This window comes from Diadema antillarum, unplaced genomic scaffold (assembly GCF_040938485.1).
Source record: "Diadema antillarum isolate AM-2024a unplaced genomic scaffold, OU_Dant_1.0 seq00000533_RagTag, whole genome shotgun sequence".
Classification (NCBI taxonomy): domain Eukaryota; kingdom Metazoa; phylum Echinodermata; class Echinoidea; order Diadematoida; family Diadematidae; genus Diadema; species Diadema antillarum.
In genome coordinates, this window is record NW_027271484.1 from 12,728 (window position 1) to 31,889 (window position 19,162).

Here is a 19,162-nt window from a genome sequence, read left to right on the forward strand (position 1 = left end):
GTGTAACCTAATAGAAATTCTCTGGAGAGTTTTTTTTTTTCTTTTTTTTTTTTTGCCTCAACGGTCAAAAGGTCAAAGATCAAGTGAAAGTGCTGAACTATCATTTGTAACTTTTTCCTCCATATTTCGGAAGTGGCTCAATTTATCTTGAAACTTACTGCATATTTATGCATGTTCTACCTGAAAGTGATTATCTTATGAATTTTAGGGTCAAAGGCCAGATGAACATGGTAACAATTTACTATTCAGTACAGAAATTGCACTTTTTCTCCATACTGGTACCATGAAAATTACTCAATGCATAAATGTATGAATGGGTCAAAGTCAAGTTAAAGTCCTTAAATCCCCAAATACATGCTCTCCTATTCATCCAATTAAACCAAGGTCAAGGAAGGTGAACATTCAACACATTTGTGACAAACTTGTCATTTCAATATTTTGCCAGTTTTGTGAAAATGTAATCACACATTGTCCACATGTACTATCTAGACCTATTAGGAGAATCATGCATTATGGCGGAGGCATACCAGTCGCCATAGCGACATTTCTAGTTTTTTTTTGTTTTTTTAACAATTAACTTCAATCAATGAATATTGATACAGCTGTATTTTAGGTTGGATTGAATGAAAGCTGAAAAGAAATTATTTTTTTGGGTAAGTAAATTAGCTAATAGAATTTATAATGTAATGAAAGAATAAAATTGCTAAGAGAATGAGGGATTAGTAGTGTAAAACTAGAAAAAAAGAGACGTTTAGGTATGGATTGTGTATATGGATTGTGAAAAAAATGTATCAGAGTGTATCAAAACATATTAAACTGATGTAAAGTTTTGGTATAAATTTTGTATTTATTGATGTAAAGGATTATGAAATTGGTCCAGAGAATTTTGTATAAATCTGTTTGTATATTATGTTTCCCACTGATGAAGAATAAAATATTCTTTAAAACAACAACAGCAACAAATTGTTTGCGTGGTGCGGCAGTGGAAGGGCATTCGATCGATCATCGTATTATTGTGAGCGTCTGCTACGGACTTGTGTGCGCAGCCAAGCTCCGCGATCGCGAGCGAGCCAGCTACGCTAGCTGATGATGTAGGGGACAGTCGCGGCGTGGAGGTACAGGTGCCGGTGCGTGCTGGGGTAGAACCGGTGGTGGGTTTCAGCCGTGATTGTGCAGGATGTTGTCTCAGATTTTGATTTTGTCTTGCAGAGGGACTGATTTGTTGTATAGAGAATGTATCCTTTGTGATTAGTTTTTGTGATTTAGACGAAGATGAAGATTGAACCGGATGTCTGTCTTGTCTAAGAATAATAAAACCTAAACTCTAGTGTGTGTCAAACTGTGTAGCTCAGCGCAGTGCAGAGTCTCAGTGCAGTGCAGTCGTGAATGCATAGCAAGTAGCTAGAGCGACGCACTTACAATTGTTGACCGAAAGATCGGTCTGTATCTGTCCGTCGGGGAATGTTCCGCGGAGACTGCGTCTGGCTTCACGGATCCCCTGTCTACGGAGGACGGCGTTAATGGCAAAATACAAAAGAGTCCTCCGGACAGACGGATCTTTCTGTCTATTACAATTGTACACTACAGTGTAGCCCCAATTATTTATATTCATGTGGCTTTGAATATCCTGTTCCACTGCACTGTCTACACATTGCTACAAGCTCAAGTACCATTGCATTTTGAGCTGAGCTAGTATATTAGGATAGGACTGGTTCTATATGCGTAATGCATGATGCATCAGAAAGACACATCCCATGTGCTGTGGCATGTTTTTTTTTATTTTTTTATTCATGATTACCATGGCATCTGATCTGTCACTGTAGTGATCAGCAATCACTCACTCACTGTCACACTGTCACTGTATAAATTAAGATGTCATAAACCTTACCTCTGACAATGTTAGTCTTGCTCTTGTCGACGGTCTTAAATAGGAGCCATGCTTCTACCTATCTGCTCGACCGTTTTCACCCTGAAGAGATCCACTTTGGCTCTTTCATTTCTTTTTTTTTTAAGGCCCTGTTCTAGATCAAATAGTGAAATATTGTATTTACTTTTTTTGAATTTCAATTGTGGCATAATACTAAGCTAAGTCTACTACTCATCAACCACCTATTTTTAGAATGACCACCCTCGCGCAATGGCTTTCTCATGTATAAAATCGAAAATACGCATGGCCATGGGACAGGGTGCAATATGCTGGAACGTTTGAACATGAATACAAATCGAGAAAAATTAGGGGGATACAGGTAAATAACCCGAGTATACTGAGGAAACAGGAGGAAAAGAATTGTAAAATCCTCATTTAGTAATACACGTAATTATTGTTAACACATATCTGCCCATTCCCTGGATTTACGTGCTTTTCAATGGGAAAACGGGTGGTTGATTAAAATGAGCTTGCGCCGGTGTACAGTGAAAAATGTCACTTGTGTTTGTAGCCGAGAACTGCGCGTGTACAGTACGAATTAACAATCTGAGCCCGGGATATGAATCTGTGGAATTTTCTGCCTCGAGTGGATGAAATTAAGGTGAAAATGAGGGATATTTTCTGAGATACAAGGTATTCATTCAAAAAGTGGTCGATGAGTGGTAGGTCCAACTATACAATGCGGCGCGGCCCACCAGTACTTGTGAGAGCTTCGTGACCTAGACTTGTCTACTGGTTGAAAAGAGCTTGGAAGGTCTAGAGAACAGCTCAGCCAGGACCGACAGGTCTATCTAACTAGCTTCTGTTCTTTGAAATCTAATGATACACAGAGTCTCAAAAATGTCTGGTGTTTATTGTGAATATTAAGATCAGTCTTGAGTAGGAAACCAAATCTAGAAGTGGATTATGCTTATGTCCTGAAGGGCCCTGCATTGTATACATTCTAAACCAGATTTTAAGAGAGTATGCCAGGAAACACAGACAGAGGGTCTTTGTACTTGTTGAGGGTTGATAGTGTTAGACAATTAAAAATCCTATGAGTAAAGTTGTATGTTGTAGGTCTAGTGAAAGGTGTCATTTATGCTATTGATTTTTTCCTTTTGTATAAACAGTATACAATTATATACCAGGCCTGAGAGGCTCTGGTTGAAACTATGCGCATGAGGTGACTTCAGTAGCACTATTTTCTGAGGGGCGCAGCCCCGAAGAAAATAGTGCTACTGAAGTCACCAAAGGCACATAGTTTCAACCAGTGCCTCGAAAAATTGGCCTGGTATATTTATTTGTTTTATATCCCTCCCAATGAATTTAAGAGTATTCGACTGCTGGTATTCTGTAATTTACCCCCTTTTTTAAGGGCATCTTGCTTTACTTTTCAAGAAGATTGACTAGTCATTTACGCTCGGGAAAGCAGCTCAGCAGGAGGGCAGCGCGTACGCGTACTATGAAGAGACAACTGCGCGCTCAGCCGCTGAAGTGTACTCAGTGCATTGCTGTACAACGTACTGGTAAACATGCGCATGCAAACTGCAAACTCACTATGCGCTTCATACTACTAGTATCCGATCTGTCAACAAGTACGTTCGGTTGCCAGTGCGGTGATGTGCGTGCTCGAGCTGATAAACGATGTGACTGTGAGCTGCAGTCGATTGTGTTTTCTGTCGTCTTTCTACCTAGCTGTCTGTACATGAATATGGACTATCACTTCCTGTTGAAATGCAAGTATACATTGTAAATTTGGGTAGCATTCAGTAACAGCGTATAAGGTTAGATTAGGCACTGGAAAAATTCTAGCGATTAAAGCATCGAGTGCCACTGTAAATTCGTGTTATTCGTACGGTTCGTACGGTAGCTAACTCGTTAGACACTCTAAAAAATAATTATTAGGAATGAGATTACGGGAAATAGGGCCTACTGTTAGACAGGTAGAACTAACGTTAGGCTTATAGCGCTAACGTTAAAGCAGGCCTACTATCTACTGCAGTTTCGTTTGTCAACATCTTTTGGGTGGGTCGCTTGAGTTAGTGAACTGCGAGACCAACTTTCAAACAACGAAGCATGAACTCCCCAAAGGCCTACGGTACGTCGAAGAACCCTAGCTTGCTTATTGTTGTCTAATTATATCGCCTACTCCGTTGTAACGTAATACAATTTTTTCTTTTTAGGTAGAATGAGGGCTTTATAAGAGTCTCTCTGAGTCTCTCTAACGTAACCCGTGTCGCATTGAGTGTATGCGTGCCTTGTGGTTCTCGAGAAGTGCAGTGATCTAAGGCGCCGCGGTACCCATTCATTTGTACATAAAATCTCTCGCGAAGCAAAGGTGCTGCGATACCCATTCATTTACACGTGAAATATTTCGCGTTGTGACGCGAAGCAAAAAAGGAGCGAAAATCACCAGCGTGGTATAGTTTTTACCATTTCCCTAGGGAGTATAGTCATTTGTATGGTAGAATTATGTTTTGTTGTTTACAGTGCTCTCGACCAATCAGAGGACGAGAAGCAATTTGTGAGGGATATAATTCTATCTATTCTTGCCGATATTTTAAACCTTTATAGAATAGTTAATCTAGAAAACTTTGAAGTTAGTCTATACAAAGACTGCAAATCTACAAGATTTCCTTTATATCGTGTGATCAGACACTGACGATGGGATTCCTCTACTGGCTAATGTGTTTCGCTCCCACCTTAAGAAGGGAAATTCAGAAGAGTTGCTTCCTGTGATTGTAAGTGAGGCAGTGATATTACTGATTCATTACAAAGTACTTACTGCAATGTATTACCAAAATGGCAGATGCAGCAATTACAAATTTGATTTTTTTTCTTTCATATTTGTATCAAAACGATCTGATTACGTTTATTAGCTCACCTGAGTCAAGGCTCAGTTAAGTATGCTAAACTGCAGTCACTTCATGGTACAATGTCTCATGTGATGTGCATCTTGTGTAAACTTTTTACATATTTGCTTCTTGAAAATTTTCACCAAACTTGACAGGTAGCATCTGTAGGGAGATGGAATCTCATATGCCCTCCACCAAAAAAAAAGAAAAGAAAAAAGTATATATATATGGGCCGTGACGCGAGAAAAGGGCCCTTTGGGCATTAAATGCTGAAAATGATTTTTCACCTCCACATTGTAGAAGGAACTCCGTCGTATTTAGATATGCAGGCCATTTTCGAAAATTCCACTCCTAAATGCCCCAATTATGACATTAAAAAAAGGATGTTTTGTCCAAATCCTCTCACTTTTTGATGCGTCTATGCATGTGCGCACAGTTAGCTAGTTGATCCCTTTTTGCGCGTATTGCTTTGTCAAACTTCCGCGCCGTTTTGTGGCGTTTGCGCGCAGCGGCTCTAAGGGCCCTTTTCTCGTGTCACGGCCCATATAATAATGAAGTGAATAAAACCTGGTAAACCATGCTCAAAACCTAAAAACTTAGGGAATCTTTTTGAATAGTCTTCTGCTCTGAAGTAGAACCAGAATTGATAGAGCTAAGTTAGTGATATGAATATGGACACTGGTGACTTTAGTTTCAAGTTGTTCATGGCTGATCCAGGGATACACCCCAACCCCACCCTGTGGGGAGGACCAAATTGGTGGTGGGGGGGGGGGGGGGGGGGAGGGGCATTTTTACATTTTCAGCTTTTTGAAAATGCATAGCCAAATTATCACCAAATTTGCCAAGGATTACCACTAGGGTGATAGCTTTGCTCTGCTCTGCTTTGTTTGCCCTTGAAGTTATTGGTATACAATATTATATGACGACCATCCTCAAAACCAGTACTCTGTGAGTTTTGTGAAGTTACATGGGGATGTCACTATTCTGTTACAGTTTCATTTTTACTTTGTGGATGGTTTCAATAATGAGAGTGTATGCTCATGTGTTAATACGTGTGAAATCTGAACAACAATAACAATGCCAACAAGATTTCACGCTCATGATACACACTATCTCCTTCCATCAGCTTACAATTTGTCCATTGCATGACTGCCTTACATGAATATCAAGGGTCTGTCATTTTTGTGCTAATTAAATGAAGGGGTCGGTGCAATATAGTGCTAACCCACACAATAGTCATTTTGAGATAATCGCTGTTGAATGTTTGGAAAGTCCATACATTGTACATTAATAAAACATGAATGCATGCATTTTTTTACCATCTTATAGGTTGAATTCAAATATGATATTTCCACGGGGGTTAGGGTGAAGGCTGAGGATTATCAAAATGCATGTAACTCAATTTTGACAAAAGTGTGGGTTGGCACTATATTGCAGCGACCCCTTCAAATGTATAATAGGAAAGATACCTCATCAATATGAATCGATTGGAATCCTTAAGTCAATTCCAAGTACAAAGACAGTCATACATACATAAAATATATTTAAGGCAGCATGTCTTTCCTCATTCACAGCACTGTATATAATTGCCGGTTGCATGTACATCACAGCCTATAATCTTTTTTATGTCGCTCTTGTTTTGCTATTCAGAAAATAGGAAACAACTTCATTGTTCACATCAAGTGCAATGGTTTATATTTCATCTGTACTGCTTCACCAGATGAACCTCCATTTGCTGCGTTAGAGCTCCTTGAAAGGTAATTGAAAGGAACTGCTTGCTAGAAATAGTTTTGTTGCTGTTTTAAGCCAATTTTCATATTCATCAACATGCAACCTTGTATACCCTTGATGTTATCCACATGCACCCAGTTCAAAAACAAGAAGAGGGAAAACAAAAACCCTAGGGGAAGAAAAGGAGAAGTATAAAGAGAGAGGATGAGAAGAAGGGTAGAAACAATGTGTCATTATGAATGAGTAGAGGTGATGCACAAAGATAGTGAATAGCACATGTAAAGACGTGTCCACATTTGAATGCAAATGTGGACACAATGCAAATGAACTCAGAGATGAGAAAGGTGTTAATTGCTAACCCTGATTAGAGGTTTTACTGGGAATTCTCATTTTTTCAATTCACACAATCTTAATACACATATATATCATGTAATATAAATATATAATATGATGTGCATGAGAGTTCTTCTTTTTAGCATAATAGATTCTAATCTACATTTTTGTGTACAAATCTATAATATAATCTAGTAAACATATGTACTTATAGCTGTAGAAAGTGAGCATTGTGCCAATCTTATTCATCTTTTACCTCCAGGATCTGTTCCTTAGTCAAAGACTTCTGTGGAATGGTGTGTGAAGAAGCAGTCATACAAAACACAGCTCTTGTCTATGAGCTTCTTGATGAGGTCATAGTAAGTAACACACTGCTGTCATGTGGCTCATAAACATTGATAGCAGAGAGTTTTATTTTACATGTTTTTATTTGTTCAAAATATTTTTCATGTGTTCAAAATATTTTTTGGTCATCTTTAGTAACTTTACATAATGGTATGTGTATTTATTTCCACTAGTATTCAGAATTGTGAAATACATTGTATTTTGCAGGAAAAAAAATTCTGAATTATTGCTGTCAAATATGCGAGGTAGTAGTAAGATGCCTAATTTGTGACTACAATATAGCAAGATTGCAAATTCCCAATTGTTTTTATTCGTATGAAATGAAATCGCCCTTGTTTCTTTTAACTGGTAATCGTTCTTGTTTATTTCAAATTTGTGTTCGCACAAATTGATTTGCCTTGTTACTGTTGTGGCAAAAGGTGGCTAGAAATCCTTGAAGGTACAAAATGTCTCCCTGCAGAGACGGTAAGATGGTAATCATCGTATTTAATGAAGCGTGAAAAAGATGTGTCAGACATCCAGAACCATCAATAATTTTGTCATGTGAATTTTGTTTAAAGGATTATGGAATCATTCAGACGACTTCAACCCGTAGTGTGAAGCCATACATTCAGAGAGAGCCAGTTGCGGTCAAACCAGATAGACAAATTGAAGGAATTCTGGGATTGGGACCCGGTTTGGTAAGACTTTATTTTTCCTTGCACATGGTATGATATTTCTGCCTCTTCCTCTGGTCTAAAATATTTTCTCTGGTCATTTCATTGAAGACATTACAGATTTTGTAGTTTATTTAAAATCAAACTAATGAAAGTAAAATGCATCCAACGATGTCAAGAACCAAAGGTGTCGCCTTTGATCTTCTTTCAGTCAAAGTTGAAGCAGCCATGGCAGTATATTTGTGTAAGAAAATATCTGCATAGCATCAAACGTAGTACTTATCTTGCAGCTACAGTGCAATGATTTGTAATAATTCATCATTTCATGTACTGATGCAGAATACTTTGAATTGATTTTATGTTCACAAAATTTAACGCTCAAATAGATATTGTTGCCTCCGCATAACAGATATGTACTGTATATCTCCTGCAAGGTGGGAATGCACTAACATTATTTAACTGCTGAGGAAATTGTTGCACAAGTCCCAACTTGTAAAAGATATGCCATATGTATGCAGCAACTGGGTAATGTGTACATTCTCTCCACCCCAGCATAATTATACTACTACAGTATTCATCGCATAATCGGGACAGGTTGGGAGTAGCAAACACGGCCCCTTTAAGCGGGGTGCCCGATTTCGCAATGAGCGCTCACCATACACTAACGGCACACGACATGTACATGAATACACAACCACGCTACCCCTCAGCGCGACCCTCTAGCTCTCCCTGTTCATAGCCCTCATTTCAATCACGTAACTTTTGCCCATTCACAAGTGAGGAAGATTGTGACGTACACACAGATCACAATGTTTTAAAAGTTGAAACACTCAGAGACGAGGAATTTGGACTTTGCCCTCAAAGTGTACAATTGTATGACTGAAATTAAACAACGTACACAGCCTGAGCTGTGTGAGCGAGGCATGTTTTTTCTTGGATGTGAGTAGGAATTGCAAGCGAGCACATGGCTTTGCTTAATATGTAGGGGAGAAGAATGTTCGCGAAAGCATGTGTTTCGCAATGGCATGGATACTTATACATGGCGCTTTCGTGGCTATGCATGTACGTGTACTGGATGGACGGAGGTCAAAACACACCAGTCCGAAGCTTGCTTTGTAAGTTCGATGTAAACGACAACTGATAGGGAATCTTTGAAATATTGTTGTGGTATTTTGGTAGATTTTTTGTGTAAAATATCAACAAAATCAATGATCGCTTGAAGAAAAATTGTCCCGTTTATCAGAGGTCCCCGCCCGATTATCCAGTGAAAATAACATGCATTGGAAATGTTTCTGGGAAGCGTATGTCATTTAAGCGAGGTTCCCGATTATCAGATGCCCGATTATGCCATGAATACTGTACTACAAAGTTTTCAGTGAACAAACGAATGCTAAATTGTAAGCTTTTGAGGCATTGTAGACATTATTTTTTGTGTTTACTTGAACATAGAGATCTTGATAATATTTATTCCCATATATCTTGAGCCTAAACTATACAGTACGACTGAACAACACTGTCCTAGGTGTGGCTGATCAGATTGTTTTTCATACAGACTGTATGGAAGAATACTCAGGATGAAATATGTAGAAATTAAGCACAGAGTTTCATTCATATCTGTAAAGTTTTATGTTTGCCATCCAAAAAGAATCAGTCATGGTTTTGGAAGAACTAGATGTGGAAATCACTTGTGGATCTGTAGGAAATCAGTAAATCAAAATAATAATTAATCCTTGGTGCATTTTAATTGTGTATCTATTTTTTTTTTTCAGTTTGGATCTGACTTTCAGCTTGCTCCAAGCAATTGTCCGGACAAGCCCCTCTCACTTGGTCAACATACTAAGGTACTTAGATGATAATGTAGTTTCTAATCTCGAATTGTGCGTGGTTATGTTATATACTTGCTAATGAATTAGTACATTGAGATTAAAACACATTGTGTAGTAATTATGAGCGAAACTAAAAGGAGTCATGCAGACAATGTGATTGCAATGTATTGAACATCCCATTCAATCGAATGTGATGAGAGTGCTATAAATCAAGCTTGTCAAGGGAATCTCTGCTTGCCATGCAAGTAAAGACATTGGAACATATCAGATTCTTAGTAGCCACAGTTGATATGTCACGCAGTAAGGCCTGTAATCATTGGCTGCGTCCCATATTCTCATTATTTATATATTTTCTGAGCTAGTATTGTAAAACAATATATTCATTAGAGCAACCAATTGCATTCATTTGATACATGAGATTTACATGTCACTTAGGAATACTAGTGCCTGATGACATTACAGTGCCTAGTCATGTCATGTCACTGTAACTTGTATCTTGTTGATGCTTTTGGAAATCTGAGAGTAGTAGTAGAACCCATGTATTTTTTTTTTTCTTCTTCAAACTAGGCCCTTGGAGGTCAGAAAAATGAAATATTTGTGGATGTCATTGAGAGGCTCACAGTTTTAATGACAGCTAATGTGAGTATACTTCATTTATTTTTATGGTGTCTGTCAGTGTTAGGTGCTTTGTTGTACATTTGGGATGGTTTGTGACCAAGGTGTAGATATTTGCTAATTTGATAGGGCCTTGACTTGTAAACATGTTAGAAACAACTGAATAGCAAAGTAACCTGTGAGAAGCAGAGTGCATGCAATGACAAGTTATGTGAGTGCTTCCATGATTAACAGTGGAAGTCATTATCTTCTCACAGCCTAGAATAGATTGATTACTGATGAATTCACATCCCATAGAGAAAAGAGAAGAAATTGTTGAGAAAATTATCAAAATAGCAGTGTCATGAAGCATGACCAAACATAATCATTATTGCATGCTTTTTCAATTTCAAACTCAGTTCAGGCATGTGTTGTATAATTGAACTTTAGTATTGTACAAGGTGTTTCTTCAGAAGAGAGCCATGTTTATAGTCAGTGCCTCCTGGTTCAGTGAACTATTGCTGCATACTTATGGAATCTGATAATTCTCAATTTTAACAAGAATTGTATGCATAGTGCATCTCGTTTAATTTCCTAATGGAGCTATAAATCAAGCCTTTTCCAGTGATTTTATGTAGAATCAAGGAGGTGACCTCCCTGGTAGAATTACATAATGTCTATAACTGTACATACTTTTGTGCTGGCACTCTCATTTTCATTTTCTGAAATTCTCCTCATATTCATAATCAGAATCAAACTGATGCTCTGCTGCAAAATGTGTACCAACCATGTGAACCATGTGATTGATTTCAAGAAGATCACAAACTCTGTTTTCCTGTTGCCATTTATTGTTTTTCATAGGGTTCTGTAATCCAGAGTGAGTTAAATGGCAGTGTTCAACTAAGAAGTTTTCTTATTGGAAATCCTGGTGAGTATTCAATATTTATTTCCTGGTCAGTTAATTTCTTGTTTTAATTTTCAGGGTTTCTTCTGCCACTTAACAACATTTAAAAAATTTGGGACGTGGATCAAAAAGTAGGCATTGATCAGAAATGTCACTTTATATTTGGCCTACATTTTGGCCTGGAGAAATATCTCAAGATATGAAATATAATTTTTTAATTGTTTTTGTTTTGTACTATGAGATTTAAACACTACTCAGATGTGGATAATACCTTTTCAATCTGAAGTGCGATGGTAAAACTGGTATGAACTTATAGGAAGCAGCTGATTATTGTTCCTACCTTTTACCTGTGTGTACAAGAAAATGATTTTAGTCAATTGTTTTTATTCATAAGTTAACTGCCTACCGGTATTTGATTAGAAAAAGTCTGCTTACTTGAAAACCATACTACAACAGTATGTTGAAAATTTGTCTCAGTAAGTTCGATATTTATTGTCAAGTTAGTGTTAGCAGATATCAGTGAAGTTTTCAGATGCATGGATGACCTTGATCAGGAATTTAAACATTTGTAGCCTTTGCATGAGGGATTCGTGACCTATTTGTAGCAATGTTCTCCCAGAACTCGTCATCGGTGTGAGTGAAGATTTGGTCATTGGAAGGGGAAGTCCAGTCAGTAGCGGACCTGGAGTGCGGTTAGACCATGTCCAGTTCCATCCCACCATCAGCCTGAGCGAGTTTGAGCAGAAGAGAGTGCTCACTATTCAGCCACAGGAAGGGGAGGTGAGTGTGAGATTTATGTTTAATGTTTATTTTTTATCGAACTGCAGTCCTACACAGGTAGTGTATTATTCTGTCATATAACTCCTTTCTTTTCTTCAGTTCTTTGAGCTACTTCTATATAATTTGCAAGCTTTTTTTTTAGCTTATCATTTTTTTTTAATTTTTACTAAAGGATAAAACGTTTATTATAATTCGGTGGATTCCATATACGGTGCGCCACCTATCGGTTGTAGCGGACAGGCCGAAATCCGCAATACCTTATGGGAAAAAGTCGACATCAAAATTACTCGCATTATACACATGCAGCAGGCGCAGCTCAGCTCAGCCGGCCGCGCCAGGCGGGCAGCGCGGGCGCCCGGGCTGGGCCGGCCGGATATCAATTGCGAGATCGAGAGATAGATCAATACAGTATGGTATTAGTAGCAAACTGGCTTTTCCGTGTTGCATGTTCGACGCGACGTATGTACACTCCAAAATGCAGGCTTGGCTTTTGACTTTCTTTGGCAAAAGACACCAAAGCTGGTTGGAAAAAAGGGCATCTCACATGCCAAATTGTTACTTACCTGCTGTTCTAAACAGACTCAACCAGGGCTGCCAAAGCCTCCTTGTGCTTCTTGGCCTTCTGGTCTAGCTTGGCCCGCCTCTCCTGACTGCACGGGAGATTTGCCACAATAATTCAGGTATTTCTTCAGTTCGTCGACTCGCATTCGCCGGAAGGCAGCTAGGTCTTGGGGGTCAGCCATTTTCGCCTTGGGCCTTGGGTTTGGGGGGTCTGCCATTTTTTTAAGTCCGCTGTGCTTTGTGGCAACCGTAACGCGTACCTCTAGTTACCGCTATACCGATCGCCAGGCGCTAGGCCAGTACAGTTATTGTACAGTAAACAGTGCATTGCGCATGCAGCTACTAGTACATGTACTGTCTGCTGCGCTGCAGCGTACAATGTCGCTCTAGCTGCTTATAGCGCGATGTCGACCCCAAAGTTGAAAATCGGCCTGTCCGCTGCAACCGATAGGTGGCGCACCGTATTTGGAATCCACCAAATTATATGTGTGTTTGTGAGTACATGTGTTTGGTTTGTGTGTGGGTGTGGGTTGGTGTGTATGTGCATACAGAAAAAAGGAACACGAATGGGGCACTTGCTGGTTCAATGCAATTGATGTTCAAGCCTGTTTTAGGTGTGAAAGTGATATACAGGCTGTTATCTTTCTTTATATCTAAATTTTGTTACAGCCAAACAATAAAGTATACAAAGATATATAGACAGTGATTTTGAGACCTGATTTTTTTCCATTTCATTATTATGAGAGTTTCGTTACAATAGTGTTCATTATATCATGAGTGTAGAGTATTTTTGAATAGAACTCAAAAAGGGTCAGCTATGGTGATGTGAATTTATTTTTGAGCCTCTTGTTGGTAGCAAATGACAATACAAATAATGTAAAATGTATGATGTTGCCTGCTGTACCAGTGAGTGGTAGAACCTTCATGTGTGTATTATGTTGATTTCCTTCTGAAATTCTCTGTTTATGGATTTCTTTTCAGACAACTATCATGAAGTATGGCATGTCAAGTCAGTTACCAAGTGTGCTCCCATTCAGGGTGTCAGCTGTATCAACCAAGCACGTAGAGAAGCAGTGAGTTTTGCAGGGCTAGACACAATCCATACGGCAAGATGTGCTGGACTGTTTCCATTGGCTGCCTAATCTAAGTCACATAGGATGTACCACAGGGGTCAATATCATTCACCCATTTGCCATTGTGTGCGTGGTATGGACCACTTCATGATTTTTACGCTGTGCTCTGTGCAAGAAGTAGGAACTGGAATCTTTAACATGAATGGAAAGTAACTATCGAACACAGATTTCCAATTTATGTCCTATGTTTTTGCCCATACTAGAGGGGACATTATGATAAAACTCAACAATCATCAGACTTGCTCAGGCTCAAACCAAACGTATTGATTGCAATGCAAGGCAGACTTGTTACCGACTAAGACACCTCTCCTTTCTGAGCAAAACATGTGGTACAAAGTGTAGATGATATGTGTCTTGTAAGCCAGTGATATCTGTGCCCATTTTATCTCTTCCATCTAAGCAAGAGAAAAGATGTAATTTTGGATACCTTAAAATATGAGGTGCTTAGTCCAGATGTTGAGATTTTTAAATAGATTGTATGCATTGTGTCAGTTTACTCATAATCCTACTTACTTGGGCCGAAGTGTGTATTTGTTCTCATACACAATGAACCTAACTTTGTGAGTTATATGCACACAAGCCATATTGGTACTTTTCGGACACCAACACCATGTGTGTGTGTGTGTGTGTGTCTTGGTACTCTCACGTTACTCATCCAGCACACACATAGGCCTACTATATGCCAGAGTGCCACAAATTTAAAGATTATTAGGGGTGTCACAATTCAAAAATTTTCCAGGCAAGTCAAATGCATAGAGAGGTTCTGTGCCCCAGAATATATCATTGTATGTCCGCAGCTATTATCTGCACTGATTTTACACAACATGTGATGCACGGACCTGTTTTGTAAATCAATTGCATACCTGCCAACTGTTCAGTTTTAATCTGAATATTCAGATTTTTCACTGAAAGAAAACGCATTAATTTCAGTGTGTTCTGACTTTTTGGAAATATCTGTTAATAGTAAAGTATATGAAATTTATGAAAGTTCAGATTTCAAATAATTTGTCTTTGTTTGTTCAGATTTATTAAGTCTCAGGGTCGGCAGGTACGCAATTGCATTAACTTTATAAATGGTCTAGAGCCAACTCGTCTGTGCAATGTGGGTTAAAACCTTTACAAAGTTACACTATGCATTTCATTCTCACCATCTCAATCAAGCTTGTGCATCATATGCATACTGTTCCATCTCCCAGTCACAAAATAGGTCAGTACTTGATTCAAAGACTTTGTTTGTATGAATCTCTTTCCCTTCCACAGGGTTGTTGATGTTGAGCTGGCTCTGATGTGTAACATGGATCCCAAGAATCATGCAGTCAATATTACAGCAATCCTGCCACTTCCCAAAGCCACAACAGAGTGAGTACCACTTGCTGTTGACAATTATACAAACTGGCATAAAGGGCTGTGAGTGATGATGCATTGCCTGTACGTAGGCATATATTATAATCTTGTACTGGTATATGTCATTCACAATTTCAAATGCTTTGCACAATATACAATTAACTAGACATATCTTATGCAATTGCAATAAATAGACAAGGTATACTTTCAAGACTTGTTTCAGACACAAGGCAAACATCACGAAAACATAATTCGAAATTCTCTGTAAAAGATAAAAATTCCTGTCATACATGTATATACATGATATATATTCATACATATATACAGATGTACACACATTTTGACATTTGTGGATTACATATCTCGTGGCCCTCTCTACGAGTATGACGTTTAACTCTGCATGATATATAGCAAATGTCAACTCAACAGTAGGCATGTTTGTTAAATGCTGACGTGATGAAAACAATATTGTAAAACCAGAAATTTTTGTGTGTATGAAACATTCATGAAATTAGCCAGGAGACAGGATTTGCAAAAGTAAAATGCATGTGAAAGTTTTTGTCTTCACAATGCAATGAATACCAGTCACCAATTCGCAAAAGTTTCATGATGCGAAAAGGGCCATCAGCTCCAATATGCAAAAGTTTCTGGTTTTACAGTGTGTATCGTGTTCTTTTCCAAACATGAAGATGTAATTGTGTTAGTGGTGAAAATAGTGTCTTCTTAATGTTAAGAACATTATTATATTTCATTTAGTAGGCTAGCAACATGTCCCAGTGAGTTTTGCATGGATCACTAGAGGCCCAAGTTTTGCTGTACTAAACATCCAAGTGTGCAGTCAGTTTGTATCATGTCTTTAAAAATACAGACAGTAGGTAAATATTGACCAATAAACCTGCATAATTCTCTGGTAAAAGTGAGGTACTTCCTGCCCAGAGTAGTAAGCTTCTGAAGTCAATGTCCCCAGTCTTTGTAATGGCCACATTCTATCATTTGCAGCCTAAACAATTTGCTGTTGATTGTACACATACTTAAGTCTACGAGAGTGAAGAAGATCGTCAGCCACACACTCCAAAAAACAAACAAACAAAACCCCAAACCCCAAACCCCAAACCCTGATATTCAATTTTGAAAGAGGCGATATTTTGGTTCTTTTTATACTCTTGCATTGGTGTATCTCACTCGTTTGAAAAATTGCGATGTGTTTTTACTATACAGTGTAGCTCCAAGTTTGCAATCACAGACACAGACAGTTGAGCACAAAAAGGCAGACAAGACAGCTGTATGGACCATTAAGAAGATGACTGGTGGTATGCAGTACATTGCCAAACTCAGGGTGAGCAAGTGATCATAATGTTTTATTATATATCTGTTATATGTGATACATTTTTCTGAAAATTACTTTACTTATATTCGAACAGTGTACCAGTGGCATAGTGTGGCACATGTATTATATTGTGAATACATAAAGCTTGATTAAAGTGGAATGTGCTTGACACAGCCATTTGGCTACTATTGTGCACAAAAATCCTCATGCTGATGTAGATTGCATTGTCAATCCCATCAAAATATAGAGTATGATGCGTCTGTTCATTGCATATTTTGTATGCATGAAATGACACCGATTTCTGTGTCCATTTCTCATGCTCATAATTCAGTCGGTGTTTAATGATTATTTGCTAACTATTGATTATATAAGCTGAAGCATAAGATGCCATAAAGCAACACAATCGTTTTTGTTGCTTGTTAGGGCGATTGTTTTTAGGGTGAGTTAAAACAATGCAACTAACTAATTTTCAGTCTATTCTGCATAGTGCTGTCTTAATCGTACTGAAGCAAAATGCGACCTGATGGTCAATTTGAGTTTTATTTATAGAGTACAATCAAACAACAGAATGATAAAAAAAAAGATCCATAAAGATATGACATTAAACAGGTGTTATCAATTATAATGATGTATCCACAGCAGCTGATAACAAAACCTCACTTAATAGAATGATAAAAGAAATAAATCCATAAAAATATGACATTAAACAGGTGTTATCAATTATAATGATGTATCCACAGCAGCTGATCATAACAAAGCCTCACTAAATGCCCACAGGTTTGTGTGTGGTAGCATGATACAAATCATGGTTTTGGTCTATTCATTATCAATGGCAACCTCTCTTTAACCTAAGAACTCTTAAATTCCATAACTTATATCTGATTTACTGAAACTTTTTTCTATTTTGTAGTCATTTATCAAAGTAATCTTAAAAGACATAGCTATGTTTCTTTTTTTCTTGAAATGGACAGTAATCGCAATGGGTATCAGATATCAAGTTCATGGAGCTAATCTGTCTGTAATCTTGTTCTCATGTAAACATGGATGCTCACAGATTCATGTGGAACAGTTGAGCAGCAGCACCTTGATGGAGCTAGGACCCGTCAGCCTGGAGTTTGAAATCAAAGATTATGCAGCCTCCCAGTTGGCCATTCGCTACCTGAAGGTGTTTGACAGACACAATGCCTACGTGCCCTTCAGATGGGTGCGATATGCCACTCTCAGCGACTCCTATGTGGTCAGACTAAGGTAGCACATTTTTACATCAGCTGTCAGACAGTCTCCTTTTTATCACCTCAGAGTGTTTGTTTGTTTGTTTGTTTGTTTGTTTTTGAGAATTTGCGTGGGTGCGTCTGTTCGTGCATGTGTTTTTACACTCTGATAACGTTCTGTTTTTCTTTTGTTGGTAAATTATGTTGTTGGGGATCAGAAATTTAGGTCAAGATTTACAAGAAGGTACCATATTACTGCCATTAGAAGAATGTGACATCCACCTTTGAGCATTTATTGCATGGCATATCAAACAATGAATAAGCTTTATAATTTACATTGAAAGTACATTGTAATAAAAAAATCAAACAATTTGACCCATTATGAGTGACCTTTCTGTTAAATGCAGTGTATTCATTGAACAGATATAAACAGCACATGCATTGTACGTATTGTTGCCGCAAAGGCACAGTTAAACTAATGACATTCCAATCTATCAATTTCATTATGAATGAAATGTAAACAGCATGTCAGTAATGATGTCTTTATAAGTTTTTGAACCATCATGTGTATATGTCCTTATATGCCAGTGATATTTAATTCAGTACGGCATTAGATATATGGAGAAATTCAACATATTTACAGTATTTTGTGGCTATTGAAATTTCAAGTGCTCATATGTCTTACAGAGTTGACAATTTTTATTTTCATTTTTGTTTAACATTCCACTCTAACATGATTTTTCGTGTTTCATTAACAATAAATTATATCTAATCAAAGATAACACTTTGTGTGCAATTGACTGGATTTATGCAGTTTCATTTGTTTTGGATACAAGGTTCTCATTGTGCTTTTTAGCTCACCTGAGCCGAAGGCTCAAGTGAGCTATTGCAATTGCTCTTCGTCCGGCTTCTGTCGTGCGTCGTCCGTCATGCGTCGTCCGGCGTGCGTAAACTTTTACATTTTCATCTTCTTCTTGAGAACCCCTTGACCGATTTTCACCAAACTTGGCAGGTAGCATCCCTAGGGGGATAGGATCTCAATTTGTTCAAGTGGGCACCATTCCCTACCTGGGGGGCCCCCAGAGGGGCCCAAACCTTCCAAAATTAAGGAATCTTAAAAAATCTTCTTCTCTAGAACCAGAAGTGATAGAGCTAAGTTAATACTATGAATTAGTACATTGATGACTGTAGTTTCAAGTTTGTTCATGGCGGAATCAGGGGTGCCCCCCTTGGGACCCAGGGGAGGAGGGTGGGGAGGGGTCCTAATGAGGCCCAGATTGTACATTTCCATCTTTTTCTTGAAAATGCCACTATGAATTTCCACCAAAGTTGGCAGGTAGCATCCCTAGGGGGAAAGAATCTCATTCCCATCAAATGGGCACCATGCCCCACCTGGGGGCCCCAGGGGGCCTAAATTTGGACTGAAATTGTAAATGTTCATTTTTTTCTTGAAAACCCTGTCACTAATTTTCACCAAACTTGGCAGGTAGCATCCCTAGGGGGATAGAATCTCAATTCCATCAATTGGGCACCATGCCCCACCTGGGGGCCCCAGCCCCCCCCCCCCCCCCCCCCCCTCCTGTAAGGAATCTTTACAGATTTTCTCTAGAACTGGAAGTGATTGAGCTAAGTTAATACAATGAGTCAGTATAT

The 19,162-nt window shown here is 38.5% G+C and overlaps 1 protein-coding gene across 1 annotated transcript; it reads left to right on the forward strand.

Annotated features, from left to right (window-relative positions):
- The first annotated feature begins 903 nt into the window (after positions 1-903).
- LOC139734559 (AP-4 complex subunit mu-1-like) lies at positions 904-18,195 on the forward strand. The gene is made up of 13 exons (XM_071645333.1): positions 904-1,235; positions 4,565-4,650; positions 6,415-6,521; positions 7,091-7,187; positions 7,734-7,853; positions 9,599-9,670; positions 10,223-10,294; positions 11,111-11,177; positions 11,773-11,933; positions 13,476-13,567; positions 14,888-14,986; positions 16,190-16,307; positions 17,353-18,195. Exons 1-13 carry the CDS (start codon positions 1,178-1,180, stop codon positions 17,548-17,550), a joined length of 1,347 nt encoding a protein of 448 aa, XP_071501434.1. The 5' UTR covers positions 904-1,177; the 3' UTR covers positions 17,551-18,195.
- The last annotated feature ends 967 nt before the right edge of the window (positions 18,196-19,162 follow it).

Coding starts and splice junctions, on each gene's coding strand:
- LOC139734559 (XM_071645333.1), top strand. CDS start 1,178: ATGTTGTCTCAGATTTTGATTTTGTCTTGCAGAGGGACTGATTTGTTG. Junction 11,178..11,772: donor TTTTCTTATTGGAAATCCTG/GTGAGTATTCAA, acceptor ATGTTCTCCCAG/AACTCGTCATCGGTGTGAGT. Junction 14,987..16,189: donor CTTCCCAAAGCCACAACAGA/GTGAGTACCACT, acceptor TTTACTATACAG/TGTAGCTCCAAGTTTGCAAT.